This window comes from Crocodylus porosus, unplaced genomic scaffold, assembly GCF_001723895.1.
Source record: "Crocodylus porosus isolate Cpor-Errol unplaced genomic scaffold, CroPor_comp1, whole genome shotgun sequence".
Classification (NCBI taxonomy): Eukaryota; Metazoa; Chordata; order Crocodylia; family Crocodylidae; genus Crocodylus; species Crocodylus porosus.
The window spans coordinates 24,189,841-24,210,898 of record NW_017728911.1 but is presented as its reverse complement, the minus strand read 5'-3'; the positions used below and the strand labels follow the sequence as shown (position 1 = coordinate 24,210,898).

General features: G+C 41.7%; 1 protein-coding gene across 1 annotated transcript in view; it reads right to left on the bottom strand.

Annotated features, from left to right (window-relative positions):
- The window catches only part of PDE8A (phosphodiesterase 8A), a 241,158-nt gene extending 220,372 nt beyond the window's left edge, over positions 1–20,786 (bottom strand). Inside the window, exon 1 of the mRNA XM_019533679.1 lies at positions 20,365–20,786. Coding sequence (XP_019389224.1) covers positions 20,365–20,430 — 66 coding nt within the window. The 5' untranslated portion in view covers positions 20,431–20,786. The remainder of the gene's footprint in view (positions 1–20,364) is intronic.
- Between the last annotated feature and the right edge of the window lie 272 nt (positions 20,787–21,058).

The window sequence follows — 21,058 nt, the reverse complement described above, 5'->3', positions numbered from 1 at the left end:
GATGGATGTAGTATCAGACTTAACTGATTTGGGATAATTAGTTTATTGTACATTTGTTCCAGATCCCCTCCAGATTCAAGTTAACTCAGTCCCTCACCACCCCAGGATGCTTTGAACCTCCTCCACAAAACCTCACCTCATAAGACAGGTAGGCTAGCCTTGGCCCAGGCTACCTGCTCCAGCTGACCAGGGAGGCATGGTCTAGCGCCCCCCAGCTTCTGACTTGAGCTACTATAGGCATGAGGCTGCGTTTCCAGAATCAAAAGTGAATGTCTGTTCACTTGCTTATTGGTTCAGTTTATGCAGTTTAAACTAACTTGTGAAGATTGAATTGATTCAGCCTTGAGCTTTTTGACTATCTGTACTTATTAAGACTGGAGTATCAATGTGTTAAGACTTATAGAGCAGAAATATAGGGCTAGAATGGACCTTCCAGAGGTCATCTAGTCTAGCCCCTGCCTGAGGCAGGATTATCCATATCCAAACCATCCCATAAAAGTCCCTGTCTAACCTATTACTAAAACTACAGTCAGCCCTGTCACACAGCCACAAGGCACAGCACCCTGCCCTGCCACATGTAAAGCAGGGGGACAATGCCAGTCAATATCTTGCTGCTGCAGGTATATTGTTAAAGTACACTTGAGAGATCCAAGAAAGAGGGCCCTGCCCTCACTACATATTGGTATTGTCCCATTTGAGGCCTTGATGCTGCTACCTGATTTATACAGACAGACTTCTCTTCCTATTCATTTTAAATGGGATGCTGCATGTTAGACCATAATGTCTGGAAGTAGCTATACTGAAATCAGCTGGATGCAACAGTCTGGCAGCCTACACAGATCAGATTGCAGAGGTCAGGGTTTGCTTTTACCAAAATTCCCTTTCATTCCAAGTGGAGTTTTTGAATTGGTGGTGTCCTGCTTCCACCCAACAGACTTGGAAGACAACAGGCTGCTGTAAAGCTAAAGGTTGTAAAAATGCAAGAGGAAGAGAAAGCATCTTTACTAGAAACAGAGCCAGGAAGAGATTGAAATGGGAAAGCATGCAAATTCTTCAGACAGTTGTAACTGAGATAGTATCTCAAAATACCCATTGATTAAAAGAGAGCAAGCTCAGACCCCCAAGATAATTATGAAAGAGAGAACAGTATTGATTCATAACAGCAAGAGGAATTGACTTTCTGTGAAAGGACTGGAATTCAACTGTCATTTGCAAAACAAACAACACCCCCGCCAAACTTACTATCGAAAGAAGTTTCACAGGCCTCTGAATAAGGGAAATATATCTTAGCAGCTCTTGTACCATACCCCCCTTAAAGATAGCTGGCCCTATCCTTCAGCTGAGGAGTTGATGAGCTTCTGAGATATGAAATTTACTTTTATGTGCTCTGCCAGACTCCAGGCTCACAACCTGGGAGGATAAATAACAGGGACAAGTTGAAGTCACTTGTTTTAACGAGGCTGGTTTGCAATTCATCTCCCCAGCAAGGTACAGCTTGACCTTAGGTGACTGTGGTTAAAAGGAACAATGATGCAGTTGAGCAGTGGAAAAATAAAGTACAACAAAAACAGACAGGCAGGGGCCATATAACTAGAAGAATGTTAACTGCTCTACTAAATTATGCACAATACAGTTACAATATACCTAGGCCATCCAGGCTACCTTAGTCATTTTCAGTTTGAACTTTTTTAACAATGTTACAGAAATCTTGGATTTTACTTGAGGAAGAATGGATGAGTTTGGTGCTATATTTTCTCTCTCATAAGATACTGTAAAGGTTACTTCTGAAAAGAATGTAACAACAAAACTGTAATGTACCTGCCCATGGTTGCCATTAGTTGTCTCAGAATACATTGGATAGGTCAATTCATTTGCAATTCAAATTCCCCATTTAAAGGTAAAGATAGTCAACAATTTGCCCTAGGGCTCACCCAAGCTGTTTTGGGAACTGAGTCCAATTCTAAGTTCCTTAACCAATCATCATTCTTCCCTGAGATGTCTAAGCAACCACACATTCAAAGTGTTCAGTAAAATGGGCATTAGGCAATATTAAACCTTTATTGGATGCTGAGCCACAGCTCTGCTAAACTAAGAATTTCCAACAAAGCACCAAAGAAGTTGTTACTTCTACCTAGTCAGTGCCTCCAAAGTTGTATCTAGCATCAGCACTATTGCTTGAGCACTCTGAACCCATCTGAACCTTCTAGGCCGTATTTTTGTTAAGGTCAGCACATCATGGAAGATGGCCCCATCAGTCAGCAAAGCAAGGAAACTGAGGTGTCAATATAGCATACTGCTGTCATAAAGGAACAGCCTGCATTTTTAGTTATTAGAAATACAGAAGCTGCTATGCTGAGCTAACTTAGATTGCAGTTAGGCCAGTATCCTGGCTTCTGTATGGTATATAAACCAACACATGAGAGAAAGTGCAAAAACCAACACCGAATCTCACACAGTGTACCAGGAAATGTTTCCTACCTCTGTTTATTTTCTTAAAGCTGCTAGTTTTAAAGACTTTTAATTTTTATATGTTGGCTCAGTTTAAGGGCTAGGTTTTATTATAGATAATGATGATAAAAGTTGGGATTATTTTCTGAGATGGAATTAAAGAGCTATATTAATGGAAAAGAGGCTAAGCGATAGACAAAAAAAGTTGGTCTGCTCCCTCCCGGCCCGGATACTGGTGGGCTTGGCGATTGAGAACAAGGCACTCCCTGCAAGGGGACATACATTCACCCTCGAACCAGCTACAGCTCTACCAAAGCTGCAATAAGGCCCACTGTGCTGCATCTTTCAGATTTTACTTTGTGGGCACAGCAAAATGACAGACATGCCTTTGGCATATATTCATCCCAAATATTATGCAACTTGGTACGCTTGCAAGAGCCATAGAAAGCCACAGAACACAGGGCAGCAGCCACTAATTCTACTGCTGAGAAAATTGCTAGGGTTTAGGGAGTTTGTTTTTTTCTGCACTTCAAAAGGGTGGACACTGGAGCCCTCCCCTCCCCTCCACATGCTTCTGATGGCAACTAGCAATGCTGCCCAATTCATGCAGTCCTGAAGGACACTCTGTATGGTTGAGGAGCCTGTGTTAATATTGGTCAATTTATTATTAGCAACTCCCAATCCCTACAAATTCAAAATACCTGACTCACACATCTGACTCCTGATGTATACAGTAGGAAATTCAGCTTAACTCCTTACCCCTGTAGCAAATTTAGAGCTTTTTTGAGGACTAACTCTAAGTGAGTTTAAAGCTGGTTTAGCCAACCAGCATGGAGCTAGGCCTTGGGAGAATCTTTCCATATGGGCACATCTACCATGTTAAGGACCTGCATTAAAACAAAATATTACATCAGGGTCAGGGTGCAAAGAGGCTGAACTGATATAACCATGAAATGTGAATAAAATGTAATAGTGCCTATACAGTATAGGCAAAGCTAACTGTGTACACAGTCTGGGTGCCACAAGGTTATAACACACTTCCCTATCCCAGAACATATTGCTGTGCAGGTCAGCTCATTCTTGTGGTTGTCCTCACCCACGCACTTTGGGTAAAGTGGTCTTATGACGTCACCTTTCCACTAAGGGACTGGTGCCAAACCACAGGCCATGTGGTATGAAATGGGAAGTTTCTAGGTAAGGAGAACAGAAAAACTAGAAGAGAGCAAGCAAATGAATAAGAACTTTATAAACCAATAAGCCTCATATAAAAATAGTCCACAATTCACCTAATATCTCATAGTCTAGCAACAAAGTCTGGCTCAAGCAAAACTAAAAGAAAGCCATTTTAAACTAGACAGCATGTTTCTTTTGCAGGAGGTTTGTGATTAACGTGTGGAAACCATACTGTGCACCACTGAGGCAGGCAAAACAGTTCCCTACGATTCCAAAAAACATTTGAGTATGAAGAAATACTATTTGCAGCTATACTAGCTAAGATAAAAGTGTTCAAGCCTCAGGTTTCCTGCCAGAAGGTAATCACAGGGTGAAAAATATTACTGTTTTCAATCCTAAAAAAATCCTCTCCTCTTACATATTTCCTAGACCATCACAACTACAACCTCATGCCAATACTACCACTGTTTTCAAACACATTTTATCCCTTAACGTGGAAAATCATGTGAAATGACACAAAACCTATATCGGAAGCCCTATAAAAAGTGGTTCTGTATTACAAAAGCAGCTTTGTGCATCGTGATAAAGGGATGGCTGCACATAGGATTATGTTAAGATGCACATAGTAAATTGGGGCAGCTGAAGTTATATAGGGGGCATGCTAGCTTGATCTGCCTTTCCAGAAACTGGTGCAAGCTTTTTTTTTCTTCTTCACTGGAAGCATTTTGGAGCTCATATCAGAAGTGACTTACTATAGGGTAGAGTCTTTCTAGCTCATCTGTGGGGTATGACAGAGAGGCTGTCACTTCAGGAAAAAAATGAAATTTGCTCAAGGTTGTAAAGCAAAAGTCTTCCTTTCCCACTCCCCACCCCCTTGACCCTGGAGTATACTATGCCAAAGAAACCAAATAGCCTATAAGTGATTTACAACTTGGACTTCAAGTACATGCACATTCTTTATAAAGGATACCCTTAATGTAAAGCCACCATAACCTGGTTACCAGCTCTACCTAGCTCCATTATCAACTCCCTCTGTATAGCATGCACCTTGCTGTTAAACATGATTCCCAAAAACATAATAGGATGGCTGGAATAACCACTAACCAGACACGCTGGAATGCCTGGAAGAGGCCAAGATTAGTCATTTGGCACGGATCCTGGGGAAATGTAGTTTTACACATCCCACTTCTGGGCAAAAAACATTTAGTGCTTTTGGCTGACTGGCAGGCCTCAGACTGGCTTCTCTCTCTCACAAAGCACAGTATAAATTTCATCAGTAGTGACTACAATAGCTAATTGTTGGAAAGCTGCTTTCACTGTAACCCCACTTTTTCAGTTGCTCATATCTCTCTCAAGCAAATTCCATTTGGACTGTGCTTGGTCTCAGCCCAGAGATGATTTCTTCTGGATGTGTTTCAGCAGGATCTGTCCATCCATTTTTTAGCTCCTGCATGAGTAAAGTAATAATAGTGCATGTGCCTTGCATACACAGATCCAAAGTGTGGTTGATACATGTACATCATATAAAAAGATCAGAGGTTGAACAAATTTTGTTCTAGTCTCAGATCAACAAAATGACATTATGTAATAATAGTGAATTTGTTTTTAAGATATACAAATCAAGGCAGCTACAAGGTTATATTTTAATATTACAAAGCTGATAGGAGAAACATTCCTTTCCGTCACTAAAGTGAAAAGCTAGGACTCTGCATAGACTCAGAGAGCAATTCTGATGAATAAGGTTTCATTTGTACAATCATTTTACACTTAAAATTAGTTATTTGGCAACTTAAAACATGTTCCATCCTGGTAGTGATAAAAAATAAATATGATTAAAAGCCATGGAAATTGGACAGCTGTCATCATATTTTTCATATATTAAACTATTGCAGATGACAGTTCCTTCAAAATCTGATATTTGTCAAGTGATCCGAAGAAGGAAATAAAGAAATCAAGGCTAAGAGCAAATGGATGGATGGAAAAATAAATTGCTTCAAGTTGATGTGAAAAGATAATCATTCACACATAGGAAGAGGTAGAAAGAACAGGTGACAAAAATAGAACAACGCAGTTGGAAGCAGCTGATGTTAAATTACCTAACAGAGATAATATCCGAGGTGATAAATTAGAAAACCTTGAGAACAAGGAAAAGCACCTAATGAAGAAATATTGCATTTCCTACATGGCGCCAAATTCTCCAAAACGTATTGTACTAAGATAGGCACCAACAAGGGCTCAGAGGTCCACTCCAGAACTGAGCAAGTCCTGATGAAAAATGTTCTTTTGGGTCAATTTAAATTTTTGCAAACTCAGGCCAATTTTGGTGAATTGTTTTAGTCAAAAAAGGCTAGAAAAAGCTGCATCATTATTTCAAATCAAATCATTTTACTTTTTTAAAATTCAAAATGACATTTTTCTTTCAAAATTTACTTAATGTATATTTTAAGAACACTGGGGGAAGGAGAAGCTTAAAATTAAACATTTTATTTTGAGCTGAATATTGCCTTAACCTGAATTATCATCATCATCACCATTTACATTCTGATTCAACCAATTAACCAAAACCTACAGCTAAACTCACACAGCTAAATTCCACCTACATCTCAGCACCCCTATGAAGTGGCTGTAGAACTTGTAAAATCCTAGCCGTTTCATACAAGTGGCTAGAAAGAAGCAGAATCCTTTTGCAAACTGGTCCCAGAATGTGACTGGTTTGTGTTGTTCACAGGCAAAAAGCAAACACTGTAGAGACGCTTCAAATTAAGACTTGTTTTGAACGTAGAGCAATCGTTTCCATTCTGTTCCTTGAAGACCAATACGAACAAACTCTCATGCTGTGCTCTGGGGCCTGGTCAGACCCTAATTTCCACATTGGGGCACCAAGCGTGGCCAGAGGTAACCAAAAAAAAAAATCATTGCTCAGGCCAGTCTGTCGAGCCCAAGGATCATAAATTTGACAAAACCAACATTTCAAAGTCCTTGTCATATTTATTGACTACAAAGGGCATTTACTGATGTACAAAGTCATGCCAGCTACCATAAGAAAATAAAGCATGTTTGGTAACTGGCAGCATGATATGCAAACCTCCAGCTAGTGAGAGTTTATGCCAGTAACAAGCCACACACTGCACAATGATGAGGTTGTCTTGGTCACCAGCAAGTCTACTTTCCCAATGTAGACTTTGTTATTAAACTATCTATGGCATAAACCTCCAGGCACATCCAAGCCTGAAACCAGAGAGATCCCAGTAATTAATGTTTTCTGGTCACCAGCTGGTCTCTATCTCCCATCATCTCCATCAGTTTTATTTTCCCTCAATTCAGAAACCAAAAAAAAGGGAATGTGTAAATGGCAGATTCACTATCTCATCCCATTCGCAAATTATTGGCAGACATGACAGCAGTTCTGTTATTTAGGGAAGCAAGCTGGAAGCCAAGCAGACAGCATATTCCCACTTTTCGTAACAAACATTGTGTTATTTCCTCCATACGTGTCTATACTTTTCTCAGTTATAGGCAAGAACTGTACAGTAAATGTGCAGACAGAGGGTAAAGAACTGCCCTCCTGTGTGTGTGTGGAGCCGCCGTGAAAAGGGGAAGGCAAGGGATTTGAAAAGCCATGGAGTTCTTTAAGTATTCATCAATGTGGAAGGTAAAGGGCAGGGCTTAGGGAAGTGTCGCACCAGTTCAGCACCAACAGGATGTGGGCAGCGTTTGAACTTTGATTCTTGCGGGGCGGGCAGGGGAGGAGGGTCTGCAAAAACAAAACAAAACTGGGCAGCCCATCACGATGCCCTAATAAAATTGGAGACACCCCAGGTTATGATTTTCAAATCTTACAGAAGGGGTCTTGTCTCTTATGGCAGGGCTCACCCCTCCCTCCCCCAAGCTCTCCTGTAATTCAAACCCTGGATGTGGGTCTCCCAACTATAACGGAGTGAAACTTTTTAAAAACAAATATTACATTTGCCAAGAGATGGAGTTGTGAGATGACTAAAACTAGTTGCTAAATCAGGATGATTTTGACAAACGGCTTTAGCCAAAGAAACTGAGAGGAAGTTTAAAAAAAATGTTGAAACATTTAAATGTTAATATTTTCAAATGAAATGCTTTATTTCAGAAAGACCAAGGGGGACTCTTTTGCCATTTTCAAAATAACATTTCCTCACTAAATGGTATTTTTGTATAAAAATACTGTTCATTAAAAAAAGTCCTATAAACCCAAAACAAACCGTTTCAGTTTGAACAAAGCAAATTGCATTGATACATTTTTTTTCCTGTTACACACACACACACACACACACACACACACACACACACACACCCTGTTTTTGTCCTACATAACCTTCTCTCCACACCCCCAGCCCTGATGGTGGTTCACAGAGTCACAGATGTTTGGGGCTAGAAGGGACCTCTAGAGATCACTGGATGCAGCCTCCCTGTGTTTCCCCCCCTGCTCTAGCTCTAATTTACAATATTCTTGGATCCACAGCAGAAAAACTTCCCAGACCTTGAATCATCTCATGTACTGCCTCATCCCCTTCCCACAGGCCTCCCTCAGGAGGTTTGAAGTGGAGGGTAGGAGTCTGTCAACACTGCTGTGACAAGAAAATCCCCAGGGTTTTTCAAGAGATGTCCCAGAGCGTGGCTTTCTCTCTGTCACTTCTGGCTCTTTTCTAAATCTAACTAAGACTCAAAACACGTGGAGCTGATTTTTCCTGTGGGGGAAAGGGGCCAGATTGAATCCCGCTCCTTCCTTCCCCTCTTGGTGGCTCCCCCCAGCCAGTCCTCAGCTATTTCTTCATCACCCATTGCTATAAGAACAGGCACCCTACTCCAGATCAGAAGGAATAATGTAGAATGCATCACACACAATCCATCAGCAGCCAGGATTAAGTTAATATCTGATGGCAAAGCAGAACAATAATGGCTTTTCCATAAATTTGTAAAGATACTTTCAATTAATGACCCATTTGCTGGATTATGGCCCAGCAATGTACTGTACATCGTGCTGACAGATGACATGCACAGACAAATAACTAGAAACCATTTAGGATAGGTAAGTCTGGAATGGATTTCTAGCCATCGCTGGCAAACTGACTTTTCCTAGGGAATTGTTCCAGAGGCATAAACGGAGGTTGGGGATCCTCCAAAGGACTTTTGCCTGGAAAAAGTAAATTGCAGACTGGAGTTGATCCTCTGCCTGAATGGAAGGGATGTTAGTTGAGTAGGTGGTTACGTCAGTACCTGGTCCTCATATTGGCCTGCCACTAACCTGATACATTTGGCAGGTAACATGAGACCTAGTTAGCCTAACTCTGGGAATCTGCCACCCAGCCTGTTGTGGTCTTGCCATTGGTAAGAGCAAAGGCTGGAAATTCAGCAAAATACTGCTCCTCGGCTTACAGTAGGAGGTAAGGGACAAACTGAATGCACAGCGGTTCTGCACACATGCACTTTTGTTGGCATGCTACTGTGCATGCTACTGTGCACTCAGATAAGACAATTTCATCCAGTGCACTGTACTCTTAATTGCTCTCCAGGTAAACATCCATAGCACTGATTTAGAGAGCAAGGGGAAGGCACTTGAAGGCATTCACACATGTGAAGAGCTCTTGGGATTGTGCAAATGCAAGTTCTAGAGCTGTCCAAAAATTCATGATAAAACTCATCCTCTATTGCCAGGGCCTGAAAAAAGTAAGTAGACATTGAATGCCTGTTTGCAAATACATATACTTGTAAGCCCAACTGGACAGTCATTAGCTGAGGACCTCAACTTTCCCCATCATTGCAATCACTGGCAATGAGAACTGGTCAACACATTTTTAGCCAGCAGCATTCTTCAATTTCTTTCTTTTATAAAAGTACATTCCTCACTGGGTTTTCCTGCAAAGAATCCTGTCTCCCACTTGCTCAGCTCCTAAAGTCTCAAAGGTAACAATGTTACCATATTTACTTGATTCTAAGATTTAACATTGACGAAGAAGCCCTTTGCCTCATTATCACACATGAGGCAGTGGGGCACTTACCTTTGCTCCATACTGGCAGGCTCTGTCCCTGCTGCAGCCTGGGACACTGAGCACAGCCCCAGCCTGGCCCCATGGCAGCAGCACACAGCCTACTTTGCTGCTATAGGGGAGAGGGCTAAGGCCAACGGCTGTGCTCAGTGCCTCGGGTTGCAGCATGCACAGAGCCTGCCAGCACAGAACAAGAGTAAGAAAGGGGGGCAGGGGTAGAAGCAAGGAGCAGAGGCTAGGAAGTGGGATGGGGGGTGGGTAGGGGGCAAGCTGTTTGATCCTCCCACCTGCCCCCCTGCAGTGGTGGATGGATGAATTAAAGATGACTCTCCAATAATTGTAACAAATGTACAAATTTTCCATGAATAGAATCTAATTATTGGGGGGGTTGTTTTACATTCAGGGTCATCTTAAATTTAAATAAATTGCATCATTTTCTTGTAGCCCATCTACACAACAAAAGGAGCTGCTGGATGGCTCTTGGCCATGTGAGAAGGCACCCGGAAAGCATTTTTTTTTTTGCTTGCCTGTACATTCAACCCAAGTTGAGGTGCCACAGCTCCTTATTTCCACTCTGCCTAATGATCTCTCCCAATTTCTGGGGCCACTCTGTCCTGACTCTCAGGAGAGAATCTATACATTTTTCAGTGAAAGGTTACTTCAAATCTTTAGCACGGTATTCTGGATACCTGTTTGTGTTAAAATATCTTGGTATAATATTTTTGTCCCTCTGTTCTTTTATCTGGACTATTGACTTCTACACCTTCTCTTGAAATATCCAAGAGCCAGTTATAGGTATGCAGGATTCAAGCTTTGCAACATCTCGGAGAGACATTTCATGCAGTACCTCTGTGGGCCAGCAGGGAATAGCACCCACAGCATTAGAGCTAGTTTACTCAGGCAACCTTCAATACCAAAGGGACTAAATCTCTATTGTGATTACACATTTTTGGACTGGACTCCCACATATTAATGCCTATTGACTGACAGAGGAAGAATACATTTTCATCACCTCCATTAATCAGGTGTTCTTGCAGCAATGTGTGACGCACTTTAAATAAGTCAGGTTAAGTACTTGTGTACACAAGGAAGCTCTCAGAAGACAAGATGATGAAGAAACCACATTTTGCAAGAACCAATCAGAGATGGGGTGTCAGGTGTTTTGGAAAATGTAACTGCACTTGTAACATTTATCACTTTCTGCAAGGTGTGACACATTAGTGTTTAGCTAGGGTGTTCTCCTTTGGCTTGAAAAATCAAGATGATGTAAGCAGCTCTGGAAAGACAGTCATAACCACCTTCCATCACGCGCACGTCTACTGCTTTGGGAGACCCCTTGAGCAAGTCATATGGATTCAGCCTCTTTTTTTTTTTTTAGGATGGCCAAATGTAAAGACTCATCTAGATATATTTCATTGGGGAATCATCATGTAAATATCTAACAGTGCCTGTTACATGAACCTAACCACAAAATTAAACAGTGGCAGCTCCTGCACAGATATGCTACAGAGGATGCAGAATGCATGCAAAAGCAGGAGAGAGTTTTAGCCTGGCTGGTGCACTCAGGAGTACAGGGGGACAGGCGAGCCACCAACAACGCTATTGCTGGTCAAGGCTGGGTAACTACCAACTGCCTCACCAACACTGCATAGCAAGACCTGTTGCACAGCAGACCTCCTGACATGACAGTCCACTGCCCAGACATGCTGATCCAGCCCCATCCCTGTTGATATCAAAAGGGAGCTGAAAGCAATTCAACAACTTTGAAAAAATCAGAGAAGTCACCTCCAGCCAGTGCTACCTGGACATTTTAGCCTCTCCCCTCTTACAAGTGTGGCTCAGGCTCTCAGGGACCATAACCAAGTTTTTATTAAGCTCTTAGATTGGTTCTACTGCAAAGCAATGCTAAGAGTTAACAAGCACAATTACACCAGGACAATAGCTGAATTTAACAATGGCTTCCTGTAATTGTCTAAGGCAGCTCTTACTGTAGAAGAATCATCTCATGATAAAACCTTGTTGGTCATTTACCATCATTAATCTATACTGTCAAAATAAATTAGGTGCAAAGGAGCATGTTAATTACAGCATAGCTGACACTCTAGCTTTAATTACCAGGTAGCTGGTGCTCTAGCCTTAATTATCATGACTTCAAAGTAAACAGTGTCAGATAAAGATCAGTCTCAATCTCCATATAGGGCTATTGGAGGAATGTGTTATGATTGAGTGGACAGTATTAACTGGCATTGAGTTTGCAAGCTCTGCAGTTAAAAGCACTGCATTATATCATTACCTCCCCAAATTACTCTTTATTTCCATCCACATTAGTCAGCTCTATGGGCCACTTATTCCTTTGCCTATGACATCTTAAATTAGGGGTGACCCATTTTGTCAATATCTTGCAACCTAACTTTATTTATAGAACACTTTACACTAAATAGCAAAAGCTTCCACTGTCCTTTTATACCTTTTCATTTTGCATTTAACAGCTACTTATTCATTTAACTTACCAGCTCTAGTTATGTTTTTATAGCTTGCGGTTCCCATTTCAATATTATTTTATGTCATTTTCTGGAAGCTTGGGGTTTTTGGAATAAACTCAGACACCTGGGCTGCATGTCTTGGTAAGACCTGGGGAGAAGAACTATCAGCATGGTACAGGCCTCAGAACTCCCAAAAGCCCATATCTGCAGCCCCAAAAATGTAGAGGGGACCACAGATAAGCAACACTAGCTCCAAGTACCAACTGGATTCCTTAGAAGACTTGAAAATTAAATGCCCTGTCCCTTTTGCCATTGTCACTTATGCTTAATAGTGCACAGGACCACCAACCAGGGACAGGAAACACCAACTATACACAGCACTGTATAAAATATACACAGCACTGTATAAAACACATAAAAAAGAAAGAAAGAAAACAGACAGCCCTTTAGGTGAAAAACTTCCCAGGTAAGGAAAGAGGTGGACAAACTACACATTTGCAATGAAGTAAGCAGCTTTTACACCAGTATAAGTCCGAGGACAGCCTCTGTGCTGATGTGACTTATTCAGATCTGGTGTAGAATTAGCTCTGAAAGAATCAGAATTATAACAAAAAAAAATACACAGTGTAAATGACATTCACGTAGATATCACTGGTCTGCTTTCAGCCTGGAGTAGCTATTTGCTCAATGCAAATAGACTATTACTTGCCACCTTAACTGTAAGATCACAGAGTGGGGAAGTCGCTTTCTGCTTAATGTGAAACTTGTGTATTCCTGCTCACTGAAAAGTAGCACAACTCTAATACTGCCAGACAGTGCACAGAGCACAGCAGCGGTAAAACCTGTGAAATCCTGGAGATCATATGCTAGCAGAAAGACTTGTGTGTTCTTGCCAAGTGAAAAGTAATAGACAGCCTGCTTCCTGGGTGCTCAGTTTATCCTAAGGTGAGAAGTAGATTGCTACAATTATAAAAAGCAATAAGGTTCTTGAGGCACCATTTCCAGCATGAAAAGGCCAGTGGACAAGATTTTCAATGGAGCTCAAAAGAGCTGCGTTGTTACCTTGAATTTAACGTCAATACAAGTTGGGGGACGGAAGAAGTCCATGGAGGAATTATTGATGGAAAGAATCAAGACTCAAAGTCAGCAACATAGATACTAATTCTGCGGCTCTTCAGTTTTTTAAATGCCCAGTGTCACATGTTCTGGGATGACTGCCAAATAGCAAAGTCTATTTTTGTTAAAATTTGGCAGAGATCAATTCATAGAGTAACCAATGGTGGAAATTTCAGAGCTGAGGAGAATTATTGTGATTTGGGTGTTTATTGAAGCTATTAACATGCATTCAGTTTAGCAAAGACTATTTCTATTTCTTTCTCAAGTCACATTTATGGGATATCAAGACAGGGAAACACAGCTCAGCTACAGCCCATCCTCTTATAACCACAGCTTCTGTTCCTTTTACCCTGCATATAAAGGCTATCATAACGGGATGGCCATTTTATCTGTCAAATCTGTTAAGACAAAAGTGTACAGCGGCAAATCCTAGCAGCCTTTATGAAACAAGTGTTTGTAAGAGAACTCTTGCTTATTTGCAAGGAGAGCCATTGGCCGCTGCTGAGTAAGAGAATGAAACCAGCTGCTTTTGTAATATCCCAGCCCAGGGGCCAGTTGCTGACTTGGCAAGGCTTTCATGAGTCAGTCCCGCCGCTGGGTTTGTCTTTGGTCAGCAGTGCAGAAGCCCCTCCTGTAGTGAATGCAGTGGAATTACAAGGGATAAACAAAATGCAGATATTGAAAAGAAAGACCTTGACAGACAGGAAAAGTTATTTGCATGAGGTTCCATCATTCATTGTGACAGCTTTGCTTTGCCTGCGAGATTAATAGCTCTCCGGGATTGTGCAACAGCACTGTGCAACTCTAAGGGCAGAGTTTCTAATGTAATATTTTTAATTAGCTAAGGTCACATTTTTGTGCACTGCAAGTTTACAAGAACACTGCTCTTCACTCTTTCCTAGCATGGGGGCAAGCTCCTTCTTTCACAGGGCTGTGGAAGAGATTTTTTTTAAAAAGTGGAAAAAGATAGGCAGAACTGAAATACAAATGTAGCCAAGGTAAAACAACTCCCCTGCCCTGCACCTCAAAGCACTTTACAAAGGAGGACAACATCACTATCCGTCTTTTACAAGTGGAGAAACTGAAGCATATAGCAATGAACTAACAAATGGGCACTGCTTTTAGATTGCCAGCCTGAGGCATCTTGCCCCAATTTTTAGAGGTGGTACTTACCACCTGCCATTGTCCTTAAAGGCGTTGACTTCCAAATGTATTCCCTGAGTTTGGCTTCCTTTTGATGAGGCTTCATTGGGCCACTGGCCTTTAAAATTTCACTTCTAACATCCCACTGAGTTCTGAGATCTTTATTAAGAGTGGAAGACAGTGAAGATAAATGGCAGCATATTCCCAAGGTCATTCACTCATAGTACCAAAAGGCAAAAATCATTCACAGAAAATCATACAGATGTTCATAATATGGCCCTTTCTCTCCCTCTTTGTATTTTATGATGAGCCATAACATGTTTAATTCCATACTATCCACACACTGTCATCATAGGGGTCCCCATGTCCTGGACACTCAGCATAGCTTCAAGGCACCCTCATTGAGAGACTCCAACTCAGAAACCAACCAACCAAACAGAAATAGGTAAGCTTGAATTTGGGAGAATGAGAAGGTCGCAGAAGAAAGGTGCTGGTAGGCGGGTAGGATACTTCCAAGCCCTGGCTACAGCATCGGGCTCTTTTCACTGTACTCCAGGGCCACATCCAGATCAGTGCAGACGTGCAGTATGTGGCACCACAGACCCATCTGTGGCACCATGCATGGCACATACAGGAATGCCCCATGCTGCTACCTTGGGGGAAGGGGAGGTTTGACCCCAGGAGATCCTTAGATTCTTGTCATTAAAAAACCCCACACCAACAGCAAAGAGTAGCGGCGCATGTGGCAGCAGGGCATGCCGCCCAAAACCAGAGCCTGGCCAGCCAAAGCAAGGCTCCAGCTGCCTGCCAGGCGTCCAGCTGCAGGAGCAGCACAGCTGCAGTTCCTTAAGGCCCCCAGAAACCCAGGTAAGGCTGTTGGGGCCAGTCCCCTACCCAATCCAGGGTAACCTGCAACGTGTGCCAGTGCTACTTGTCCCGAGGGAAACAAACAGCCGCGCTTGTCTGGATGTGGCCCTTGATGCAACAAACCAGTCCCCTTCCCAGCAGTACTGGCAAAATAAGAACACTGCCATTCTCCATCTTAGTGAGGATTTCACAGCCTTACAATACAGGTCCCAGAAACCCTAGTGCTTTCTTAATATCATTGACTGTGCAGGTCCAAAATCAAAAATTCCTATGAAACAGAGGCCAAGTGTAGCAGATTCAAGTCTGAATTCCAAAGAGCAGAGCTGTCTGCAGTGCTGGACATTTTCACCACTGTGAGAATCTGTGTCCTTACTTACTGCTAGTGGTAAGTACCCCACATCTAAGGAGTTGATCCTGCAAGCTGGAGAGCACCTAGAAAGTGGTCAGAGCCAAGACTGCTCAGCATCTCGCAAGACCAGGTGATAAGGACAACAGTCACTGCTGGTTTGCCTCTGAAGGCACTGAAGGCAGTGACCCTCCAGGTGTGTCTACACTGTCCCCTCTGGTCCAATGAATGACACTTCTAAATGCCCTGCATATGCTTTCCCAGTCACAAGCACCAAACTCAGAAATGCAACAGGGAAACCACAGATACAGGGGCCTTACTGGTGGCTATTTTCCAGCACACCAGGCACAGGCCCTGAGAGGGCACATCCCAAGTACAACTTTACTGTCATGTTGGGGTTTGGCACACATGTGATTAAGGATGTGTGGGTGGCTTCTGCTGCAGAGCATCCTTCCCCAGGTACACACTGCAGACAGATTCCAAAGACTTCAAGAGGAGCAGAGGTAGGCCAACAAGGAGCCCTGTCAGAAATCCTGTCTTTAATAGGCACTTTTCTCTCTAAGTATAGAGAACACCATGAATGCCAGGGCCACGGGACTCATGGAACACATCCGTTTACTGGAGCTTCACATTATGAAGTTATCTTTGCAGTTTAGTAACTTAACTACAGTAAGTGACTTTCCTAGCCAGATTTCCTGTTACTCAATACCCCCACTAAAGACCCATTCCCTCCAGAGCCCACACTACAATAGAGTAATTGCTCTACTTGTAATCTCAGCAAACTTCTGTTCTGTGCATTAAGAACAAAATGAATCCCCCCCCCCAACAACTCAGCTCCTGTCACAATTACGCCAGCAACTTGCTCTACAAAGCAACAAATGCCAAGAGTACTGCTGCTCCAGCGCTCTGCAATGCATCAGTAATTAAGGTTCACAGAGCTCATGTGTGAAGAGTTTCCTGGAAAGCACATGCAAGGTGGTGAGCAAACTAATCTTTGAAGCCTGGAGCTCAGCTGTTCCTAAATTTGTGCTGGGAAGCACACTTCGGGAATTTTGTGGAAACCCATACACACAGTTACTGTTGTTCATGGGCCTGCAATTAAGGGGCCAGGGATGCATTGCACCTTAGCTGCTCTGCAGTAATTGCCCCTATGCCCCTGGGGAGAGCTAAAGCAAGGTAGATGACCCTAAATGAATCAGGGCTAAATTGCTTTGGTTCAGTTCTCACTTATGCTGGGGTAAAAGTAGGCACAGAAGGACAGTTACTCCAGAGTATGCAGTGTGATAACTCCCTGTCCTCCCTTAAAGCACAAAAGGTATGTGCAGACTTGGGAGAAAGTCAGGGCTCAAAAGCCCATTCATAACCGCCATGACCCTTTGTCTGTAGCCATCTGAAAAAGGACAGACTGTTGAGCACCTGTGTCAAATGTACTGATTTTTCCCAAAGGATTAACTAGCATGAATTGTGAACTAGTAAAAAGAACGAAGGTTTCCACACAAGCGCACTCTGGCTAGATGCAATGAGCAAATTCTCTGCCCCCTCCCCCCCAGCAAATTTGCTGTTTACCCTTCAGCAGCTTATGAACATCCAGTTTGTGTTGTAATCTGCTACTCCTTAATATCAGCTATTTCCAGGAGTTAATATCTAACCAGCTTCTTTTTATTTTAAAATCTGCAAGTACACTTAGTATATACGAAAGCAAGGTACCAACAAGACCAGCTGGAGCCAGACACTGTGAATGCTTGCTTCTCCACACATTCATCCTGGATCCCAGCAATACATGTTTGCAGAAACTCTTCTCAGGTTTCAAACGGAAGTTGGCAGTCTATACCAATATTTGCTGGTTGTAGAATATAAGCAAATAGGAGAAGAACACCCCTTTTCCCTTGTGCCTTGAAGCAGGATTTGAACACAAGGCTTCAATGCCAAAAAGATGGTGCATAAACACACTCTGCTCTCTTCCCCTCCATCATAGTAGGTTCCAAGAAATGCACTCATTTCTAAATTTAAAGTGTAATATTTTTAGAACAAAACTAAACCCTCTTGCCTGATCAGACTATGGCACTCCCTTCCACCAGTTGCTTCACTGGCACCTCCATGCCCTCAGAGTCCTATATTTGTGTCCCCCACTTCACTTTGCCTAAAATGCCAGCATCAATAGCATTTTCATTCCTGCCTTATGCATGAATTTTCCTATCCTGGCCACAGCTTCAAGTCACTCCTACAACACTTATTCTTCTGCAAGGCCTAAAAAAAGTAAACAACATGGGCCCTCTGCTTCAGCATGGCACAGTGGGAGGAGGATGGGAGAACTGAACACCTTCCAGCATTTCCCCCTGCATCTGGTTTGATCAGCGTGTTAGGCTGAAAGCTCAAGGGCACAGACTAGCTTGGGCCGAGTACATTGTCATCGTCATTGTACAAGAATGACTGACAGAGTGGGTCATGTTTTCAGCTGTGCTATCACATTGCCTCCTGTTTTACAGGTGCAGTTTTGTGCCTACAAATCACTGTACCTCATTTCTGCACTGAGACTGATATTTGGGTGCAAACAAGTAGATGTCTAAGCAGTAACGTTTTCACCAAAACCGAGTTGCAATTACAGTGATTCGCAAGCAGAAAACTACATCTGCAAATGTGAAGGCTTGTACTAAAAACTCTGAGTCTTAATGAGATGGTAGAGAAATGTACTATAACATGATAAAAATTAGTAAGACTTTACATCTTAAATAATGTTGAAAAAGCTCTTTAGGGTTTTTTCCACTAGGTCTTCATGAAAGCTATAAAAAGCCATGACTTTTACATGGGAAGGTCATATTTTTAGGGTCATGAACAGGAACATGGAAAACTTTACCTGTTCTCAAAACTTTCAGAGCAACCAAGAACAACTCCTACTGCTAAATAGGTCTACTACTGCTTCGGTGTTGCATGCTGTCAAGATTCCTATGCAAAGGTTTCTGATGACAATAAGACAGTGCCTGATGGGAGCTGTAAAAGAATTGTACTGGGAAAGGAAAAGAAGTGAAGGATGACTTTCTAGGTTGCATTCAAAATGGTTAATAAATTTACTCTAATCTTCTTTATAAATCATGAGCACGGATGAATGAATAAAGACTGTGTGTGTTTGCAAGCTGATCCAGGTTTCTGCTAACATATTTTTCTATCTGGAACCACTTGCCAAATAGTTTGGATGAACAATTTTCAGCTTGTTTGTTTGCAAATTGCTCCACCTGATTAGTCCCCAGTCTCTGTTTGCAGTGGTTAATTGGTCTCTGAAGTCAGATAATTTTGTTTGTGCTTCCTGATTGGATGACAAACTTTCTACACAGGAAGGTCCAGAATTATGAATGGTTAAAAGGCAAACCTACAAATATTTCTGGTAAGGGAATTCACAGGGAGAAAAGTCCGCCCCTAAAGTCCCTCACAAGATCAAAAACTTAAACAGTACACAGAAGCTGCACAAACACAGTCAAATCAAACAATTGCCCTGTTTCTTTTTTTTCTTTTTTTTTCTGGTTCTTTAGCATTCAACAAACTTTAGAAATCATTGTATAATATACCAGTTTCTATTTCCAATAAGAAAACATTGAAGACTGTGGTAAATACAGAGAGACTCTTCACCATCTACATATCCTGAATATGTTCACTTAAATCTTCAATGTAACTGTCAGAAAAAAGGTACCTTGATACCAGGCACCAAGACTAGACTAAACAAGAATTTATATGTTTCAGTAGACAAGGATCTAAATGTGTCTACATTCTTGATTTTTGCCTGCAGGGTGTCCTTAGCCAGAACTTCAATATATGGAGTAAAAACTTGATCCCACTAAAAATAATAATAATAATAATAATAATTATTAAGGGCAAAACTCCTATGGAGACTCCTAAAGAATCTTACAGCCGGGGTCTGGCAAAGAGGGGGGCAGGGGGCACAAATCAGTGTTTTACAGGAAACCAAAATCAGAATCATATGCCCAGCTCCCCAAACCTTAATCTTTTAATCTCATGTAACAGGATGAGATGAATATAAACACATTAACCTGTCCAAACTGGAAATCTGTCAAATTTTAAAACACAGGAAACAAGAGTTGTTGTTGTTTTGTTTTTTTTTTAACAGGATGTCAGAGTTGCTACTGTGGATATATGTGAACCAAGGACAATGTTGTTACAGGAGATCAAATTACAAACACAACCCAACAGAAAACAAATCTCAAAATGTCATTGTACAAGATTTGACAAGAAGCACAGCTGTTCTCATTAATAAAGTTAAATGCCGTCCAGGGAGCTTTGGTAGAATAATATTAGAAGTTTACCCACGGACATCAAGTTCTCTGCAGTTGAATCGTCAACTTGTTTGCATAAGTTAATGCTTATCTTACCTTATGTTCACTGTGATTTTACTAAACGTATTTGACCTGTAAATGCTAAAAGAGCGGCTTTGCTAAAATTATGAGTTGTCGGAAATTCCAAACAGATAAAAAACTGGTTAAATTTCTTTCCTTAGAGCAACACACTCAGTTATTTAGTGCTTCTAATGTAATAACTCTTGGTATTTGACACTGGCAAGAACATTATTCTTACCAATCAGTATCACCATTTCATTTATATTTAATGTCTAGCACAATCTTGCTCTGAAGACAGTTTTTCAGCTGTTTACAAAGGCCGGTGCAGCATGTGTATGCACTCTGGCTTTAGGGAAATGGTTTACTGAAGTTACAAACTACACAAACATAGAATATTTTCTGTAATTAAATATATATATATTTCTCACCTTGTACCAAGGGCCATTAGAAACAGGGCTCGTTCTCAGAATATCTGCTCCTTCATTTTCTTCCATGTTTTGTTAGTTGAAAAGCTTTGATTTCCAGGGAAAAACATCAAATAACTCTCTGGGCAAGACCAAACCAAACCAGCTAGACTCTCCAGTACTGCATTTTGCTAAAGCATTTCAGCAAGCTGAACACAAGCTTTTTATATTCTCTTGAGCTAATCCAAGATTTCAGATCACAGTTCCTTGCCGGTTTTCACAGGTTTGCTACGAGGTACACAGCATGGCCTCTTCAGGACTTGACAGCTCCTGTTGTCAGATATTTATCTCCCTCAGATCTTACTTGCAGATCCAGGTTTGAACATAACAAATGGCAAACCAGATTTATTTGCTTCTCTGGTACTATAGCAGCCCTGACACTGAACCTCTGTTCACGTCAAGAGAAACTTGACAACTCAGTACTAATTCAACAGTGTAGCCACACCCCTCTGCTAGTCTAGACCATAAAACCAGAAGCAAGGTCACCCAGCAACCAATCACTTCATGTCAGTAAGGGTAATAAAGTCAGCTCACATTCACCTTATTACCTGGGTGGGTAAATATTTTTATTAAATGAAAGGAACATAGAAGGAGAAAAAAAATGGCCCTTATTCTTAGCTGGGCCCGTTTGTTTTGAATGATGTATTACAAAAAGCCT